At 49.7% G+C, this 7,387-nt stretch overlaps 1 protein-coding gene across 1 annotated transcript; it reads right to left on the bottom strand.

Moving 5' to 3' along the window:
- Positions 1-2,851: 2,851 nt before the first annotated feature.
- LOC133900549 (laccase-19-like) lies at positions 2,852-5,354 on the bottom strand. The gene is made up of 3 exons (XM_062341725.1): positions 5,204-5,354; positions 3,311-4,823; positions 2,852-3,201 (listed from the first exon to the last, which is right to left on the bottom strand). Exons 1-3 carry the CDS (start codon positions 5,297-5,299, stop codon positions 3,047-3,049), a joined length of 1,764 nt encoding a protein of 587 aa, XP_062197709.1. The 5' UTR covers positions 5,300-5,354; the 3' UTR covers positions 2,852-3,046.
- Positions 5,355-7,387: the final 2,033 nt, after the last annotated feature.

Here is a 7,387-nt window from a genome sequence, read left to right on the forward strand (position 1 = left end):
GCTACAAGTTCTCTACGGAGGAAGAGCGGGTGGTGCTGGAGCTGCAGGGTGGATTTGGCTCCAAACCCCATCGATGTCTTCCCCTCCGATAAGATGTGAGTACCCAATCTCTCTCCTGTCATCTCCTAGCAATTCATTTGACTGGATTGGATTGGATTGGATTTACTGCTAGTGGTAATGGTATGCCTTAATTTGATCCCATTTGTCGGTGAATCAGGAACCAGGGGTCCCCGAATCTCGAGGCCAGGCCAGCATTCTGCCACGTGGCGCCTTCCCGCGGGGTTCATCTCCGCGAGGTACGAAAAGACTAAGTCCTGGGAGAGGGCGTTCGGGGCCATGAGCAGTGGTCCCCAAGTACACGGGTTCCCCGATGATCTGCGAATATCAAGTGACTGGGAAGAAAGTGCTCGGGGTCATGAACAGTGGCCCTCGAGCACCCCAGTCCCCCGACGACCAGAAAAGACGAGTACCGGGAAGGGTGTGCTCGGGGCTGCGAATAGTGGCCCCCGAGCACCCGAGTACCCCAAGGACCCAAGGAAGGTAGTTCCGGGAGAGAGTGCTCGGGGCTGCGAACAGTGGCCCCCGAGCACTCGGTTCCCCGAGGACCCGAACAGTCGATTCCGGGAGAGAGTGCTCAGGGCCGTGAATAGTGGCCCCCGAGCACTCGGTTCCCCGAGGACCAAGAGAGGGCGTTTCCGGGAGAGAGTGCTCGGGGAGGTGAACAGTGATCCCTGAGCACTCGGTTCCCCGACGGCCCAAGAAGTCCTTCGTCGGTGGTCCCCACAGGGGTCCAGCGGTGAGGTGTCAGCCTGTGAAAGGCCCGATGCCGCATTTAAGAGCGCGCGTGGCCTGTCACCTCCAACTGCTCCTGCCACGCTCGGTGTTAGTCCCTACCACATTCTGGCAGAAGGGCGTGGGGACATTTAATGCACGGGTCCCATCCCGCGTCATCCGGCGCGCCTCGGGATAGCATCTCAAGGCCCGAGGTGCCCCGCCTGCTGCCCTACTGTGGCAGGCATACAAGACCGAACGGGCACGCCGGGCCGCTCTGCGGCTGCTCGGTGGGCCCTCTCCACGGCGCCCGTTGCCAGCGCCATCATGACGATTGAAGACCGGGCGGGGAGCGCGTTTTCAACCCCCCGTCACTTCGCGCAGAGGCCATGATGACAACCTTTCCATTTATGGCGCCTTAAAACTCGTGCCATCTCTTTTGGGGCACGCCACCGCCGGCGAGTATTTAAGGGAGCCAGCGGGCACGGACAAAAACAACCGAGAAGAACGCTCGAACTTTTAGAGAACTCAGAGACACTTGCTCAGAGACCGAAGAACATCTTCGTACAAGCATAGAAGCCGAGACCACCGAAGAACAAGGAGCCCGAAGCTCTAGGATAAACAAACATTCTTGTAACCAGCAATATTCCTGAGAGACATTCTCAGGGCATTTATAGCATCCACACAGGAATAGGGTATTACGCTCAGTGCGGCCCGAACCTGTCTAAAAATCCCTCCAGTGCATTTACTGCGTTCTGCATTAGATCATTCCACCCCACCTGCCATCGCATTTACGCCATTTATTTCTCCTGTAAACATATTCAGAATCATCCCCCCGGCTGAATCTCAAAAAGGGGTCCCTCAGGATCCCTGCGATAGGAGTTCACCCTCCGACACCATCCCATCACATCCTCTTCGATGTGTTGTGCAGGCGAGCTCGCGCGCAGTGGAGGGAGTTCGGTCCGGCACGGCGAGCCCGGGGCTGGCGAGGGCTCAGGCTCAACTCGCAGGAGCAGCAACGGATATGTGGCGGCAGCCTTTGTGCCGTAGCATTTTTCTCTACAGGGCGCGCGTGGTTGAGTGGCCGTGACGACGAGCTGGTGTGGCGGCATCGCGCCCGCGGGTCATCTTTTTCTTTTATTTTTGTTTTTCAAAAATACTATTAGTGCCGGTTTATAGCTCGAACCGGCACTGATGTTGAGTTACTATACCAATGTCTAACCCGACACTGATAGTCGGTGACTATCAGTGTCATGTATGTTCCATGGAAGCGTTGCTGAATAAATACGTCTAAAGCGATGTCATAATTTGATTTCAGATACGATTTAAAAAAAGAGTAAGAGCTTATCCGCTAATTTCCCCTTATAATTTCTTCAGCTATTTTCATTTGTAAAATGGTCCCTATATCCATACTCAGTAATGAGGTCAGGATACTAGATGACGAGAGTTGATAGTAAAAATGAATAAATTATTTGGATTTTAGGAGTATTTATTAGATAAGAGGAGAATAGAGAAAAGATGTGATGTGAGAACTAACTTGTGCTTTATACAATTGACATATAGAAAATTTTATGCATAATATTTTGGATGTATATATATGTACACCCTTATCCCTTGGTAAGCCCACCAATACCCGCATAGTTGATTGATGTTTTGTACATGTTTATATATAAATAATACAAAGATTAAGCCTGCACTTTTTGTTTACGTGATTATATATTTCTTATTTAGTGCTGGAAATTTGTAGTAATAGTTTGACGAATATTACGGAAATAAATTTTTAGATGAGAAAATAGTAAGTATCATGATAATCTCTTCGCTGCCAATCTGCCTTTGATGGGCTTTGGTATTAATTTTAGAGATGATCGATGTGCCTTTTCGTCTTCGCTGAACAGCAACTGTAAACTAAAGGGGTCGTAACTTAGCTGGGCTACAATTTTCAACGAGGCCGAGCTACACCTGCTGGGCCAATATTCTTGTGCTCACTCAAGTAGATGACCATTTTCCTTAAACAAGCAAGAAGTTGATCAATTTCCTCTTAAGGAAGAGAGAGAGAGAAGCAAGAACAAGATCAATCGAATTATTTCAAATTCTCCTATTTTCATAAATTTAATTTTCTTGGATCAACTCACATTTTAGCTCGTACACTTATTAAAAAAAAAGATTACATCTTTCACGATAAGAATCAGCAGCAATAACTCGACAAAGGATGACATGACACTCCCTTTGTGTTTATTCATTATTTTGTATAAATAAAAATTCTGGAGTGAAAACTCTAGGGCTGGCTGAGACCATTGGCGCCGCATCTCTTGTATTCCGGCGGCGGCGGAGGTAGGCTGGTCTCAGGTGTCGGCCCGTTCTCCACGATGAACGCCGTCGCCATGCCCATCGCGATGTGAAACTCAAAGTGGCAATGCAGGTACCACATCCCTGCTCATCAAAATTCAAACAAAGTTTAAGCAAACGCTACAATTCCCATAGTTGCAAATTGAGGCTAGCTAATAAGATCATGAGACGCTTGATGATTTGTTCGTCGTACCTGGATTGTCTGTGACGAAGCGGATTGCGGCCCAGCCGGTCCGGGGCACCTGCACGGTGTTCCTGACCTGCGGGTTGTGGTAGTTGAACTTGTAGACGTCCCTCTTGGGGTTGAAGTTGCCGAGCCCCTGCGCGAGCACGAAGAAGTCGTACCCATGGAGATGCATCGGGTTGGAGTCGCTCTGCAGCAGCGCCGTGCTCTGGAACACGATCTCCACCGACGTGTTGTACTTGAAGCGCCGGAGCTTGGTCGCCTTGAACGCCGGCTCCAGCACCTCCTCGAGCGGCCCCGGCGGGATCATGGCCCTGTCCGTGTAGTTGTACGGCCGCGGCGGATGCTCCGGGAAGTCCTCTGTGTAAACGCCCTTGCCGGTGCCGTCGTAGTACCGCTCCAGCAGCGACGTTGTGGTGGGCTGGTGGAAGGAGACGTTGTTCATGGTGGCCACCACAATGGTCTCGTTGCTGCGCCTCCGCTTGCACACCTTCTTGGTTGGGTCGCGGCAAATGGAGCCGAGCCCGAGCGTGATGAAGAAGCGCTCGTCGACGTGCATCGGCACGCGGTGGCGCTCCGGGTACGCGAGCCCGGTGAGGTTGTTGTGGAAGTAGAAGGACGGCATGGTGTTGTGCTGGTTGGGCATGATGGGCACCGGCACCGGGAGGCCATTGTTGTCGTTGGGCACGCCAGCGTAGCGGACGAGGCCGCGGGAGATGAACACCGGGACCTGCAGGTCGGGCAACGGAGGCTGGTTGGCAAGCGCGATCATGTGGTAGTGCCCCGGCGGAGCATCGGCGGCCATGAGCACGTCGATGGCCTCGCCCGGCGCGACAGTGACCATGTCCGTCTCGAACGGCGTCAGGTAGTTGCCGTCAGCGCCGACCACCGTGAACGTGTGTCCGGCAACCTTGAAGTAGTACTCCGAGAATAGCGCCGTGTTGATGACCCGGAGCAGGTAGCTCTGCCCGGGCTCCACGTCGAACACGAAGCTCTCCTCCGGAACGCCTGAGCAGTTGCTAAGGTCCCCGAGCTTGCCGTTTATGGTGGCCGACAGCGGGTTGTCGTCGAAGTTGCCGTCAGCCATCCTCCGGTCGAGCTCGACGAGGTCGAGCTGCCACCACTCGCCGATGATGATGGGCACGTCCTTGGCCGGGGTCGGGAACGGGTACTTGCCGTCCCTGGGGCGGATGACGATGGCGCCGCTGACGGTGGCACGGAGGCAGGTGACGTGCGCGTGCCACCACAGAGTGCCGACCTGGCCCGTGACGTTGAAGCGGTAGGTGTGGTCGCCGCCGGGAGGGAGGGGGCACTCCGTGACGAAGCCCGCGCCGTCGGCCCAGCAGCTCCGGATCTGCCGCACGCCGTGCCAGTGGATCGTCAGCCCGTGCGGCAGCCGGTTCACGAGGCGCACCACCACCGTGTCGCCCTCGGTGACGTCGATCTGCGGGCCGGGGAACTGACCGTTCACCACGTAGATCTTGGTCGTGTTGCACAGGTGTGTCTCGTTCATCTCATGGACCTGTACATTCATACATACATTAATTCGGAGCAAACAAGATTATATTAGAGATACATCATGCATGCACCTAAGTCGATATGATCAGAAACATGCATTTTTGGTTAAGTTCACGACGACTCTTTGTTTGACCACCTAGCTTAAACTTGTCTACTAAGCAAGCAAGCTTGTCACAATGAGAACCTCATACTACTGTAATTAAGCCAAGCCTAACAGTCACAAGCTTGTCACAATGACATGTTTCCAACCTTAAATTTGCAAATAGCTCTTTTACATAACATTTTAGCCCAAAACAAATTAATAACCTTTAATTTTGCCTAATTTTATCGACCGAAAGATCATCGTCAACACATTGTCAGTACGCTGACTCTATATATACTTACAACAAAGGTGTGCTCGACGACCGCCGCCTTGCTGATGGCAGCCATGGCCACTAGGGCCATGCAGAGGATGGAAGCAGCCATGGAGAGCTTCCCCATGGCAGCCAAGAACAACTACTGAACAAGTGTGTTTCTACTTGCTAAACCACTTTTGAACAAGTGATGTTTCTCCTAGCTAGGCCTGTCACATGCCCTATATATACATCCGGTTTGCCAGCACCGGACTCTAGATAGATGAAACACCTGAATCGGACGGCCGTTTGCAATGGTTGACCGGCCAGTTAGATCAGATCGGTGAACATCAGGAAAACGGATGGACGGTGGCGATCAACGCCACGCGCTGGAAATCAACCAATAGATCATGGATGACGAGTAAAACTCTTCGACTTTTTTTACCCCATGCATGGACGCAACCTGGTTGCATGGGCTGCCTCTTTTTTGTTTTAATTTTTTAGGGCTCAAGGAGCTAGCTGCTGCTTCATGGAAAGCTCACAAGAGATCAATATCATCGGCACCTTTTGCACCAATCAGAGGGTTAACCCCAGCTTTTGGTGTTAATTTGTTAATCCCAAGAGATTGACGGACAGGTAGAGGAGGGTGATTAAGAACAACTCTTACACGCAATGACTTTTTCATCTCTCAAGAGAGTTTTCGTGCTAGTAGATTAGGATGGAAACCAGAGTCCAGGCATCAAAATCATATAAAATCCGCAACCGAGAGAAAAGATGAGCAAACCACCATTTTGACAGCGCTGCGGCTTTCCTAAAATTCAGCTTGTAGCGGGAGAAGCAGGTGGGATGAAGCTTGTTGTACTTATTAGGGTTTGTTTTTTTAGTTGAAGATTTTGAAAAGCAGCTGGTGGATTGTTGATGGTAAAAAATTAGATTGTAAAAAATTGTATTATAACAAAATTTTAGATTATAGATTTTTAAAAAACTTTGATGAACAGTTCAATAAAATGGATTTTCACAATCTATAAAAAGTTAAAAAAAATCAACTTCTTGAATTCCCATAATCCAACAAGTGGATTATAAAATATTATAAAAAAACTGTCTATTTATTTCAGATTCAGATTATAAAAACTAGAAACCATAATCTAAAACTAAAACAAACAGACCTTTCACCATTCACAACTTCTATGTAACACTTATATTTTAGCATAAACTGTTGGAAAGATGTCTAAATCCGCATGGATGACAGGGCAATAGCCAAACATCCTGCCCAACACGGTTCGCCTAAACCGGATCAACCATGTAGGTAGTGAGAATCGATCTGTGTTCCATACCCTTCCATACCACAGTAGTGGGATACTACAACAGGCAAATACATCTTCCTCCTCCCCTATTTTGTCTCTCTAGGCTGGGCAAGGACCTCTTCTCACCAACCTCTACCAACCAAACATCAGTCAAACGCTGACTCCCTGCATTACATACATAGTCCTCCCCGTGACACAGGTACCGTTGACACATGTACCGTACAGTACAAGATGTCTGTATGCACCTATTCCAGTACTTCAACATGGCCGTTTGACGTTTCATGCTGCTTGAAAAGATGTTTAATCAGATATTGATGTGCAATTGGGAGATCTAGCTGCTCTGAGTTATGTTTATACTAGAGTTTGTTTGGCTGATCTTTCAGATTAGGTTTTAAGTAAAATTTATGGGAGATCTGCAAAACGATATTTTGCAGTTTTTAGTTTTTAGTGTGATTTCATGAGAGTGAATTTTTTAAATGAATTAGATGCTGAAAACTGAAAAAAACCAACTTCTTTTGATTCACTTTCCTCACAAAATCACTTCTTTCATAGAGTTTATCCTTAAAAAATCACTCTCAACCACATAATCACTTCCTCCAAAGAATTACTTATCGTAAAAAATTTAAATCACAGAGAGCTCTACCAAACAGGCCCTACACCTAGCTGCAGATCTTCAGGTCCATATGAACAATACATGGTAGTATTTTATTTGAGTATATATATAGACACACACACTTGCTATTTTACACCCTAGGTCCAAGACAGTCGGTCCAATCTCAGCGCACACGCAACTGCGACCGCTTGGCCCGCACGTCATGTGCGCCCGCTCGCGCCGCTCAGCCCACGCGCTGCGTGCGCCCGCTCGCTGTTGGTTCGCGTACGCCACGTGCCCCCGCTCGCCTCGCGCGCACCTGCGCCAGCACCACGTGCGC

This window comes from Phragmites australis, chromosome 19 (genome assembly GCF_958298935.1).
Source record: "Phragmites australis chromosome 19, lpPhrAust1.1, whole genome shotgun sequence".
Lineage (NCBI taxonomy): Eukaryota > Viridiplantae > Streptophyta > Magnoliopsida > Poales > Poaceae > Phragmites > Phragmites australis.

Coding starts and splice junctions, on each gene's coding strand:
- LOC133900549 (XM_062341725.1), bottom strand. CDS start 5,299: ATGGGGAAGCTCTCCATGGCTGCTTCCATCCTCTGCATGGCCCTAGTG. Junction 4,824..5,203: donor TCGTCGAGCACACCTTTGTT/GTAAGTATATAT, acceptor ATGAATGTACAG/GTCCATGAGATGAACGAGAC. Junction 3,202..3,310: donor CTTCGTCACAGACAATCCAG/GTACGACGAACA, acceptor TTTGATGAGCAG/GGATGTGGTACCTGCATTGC.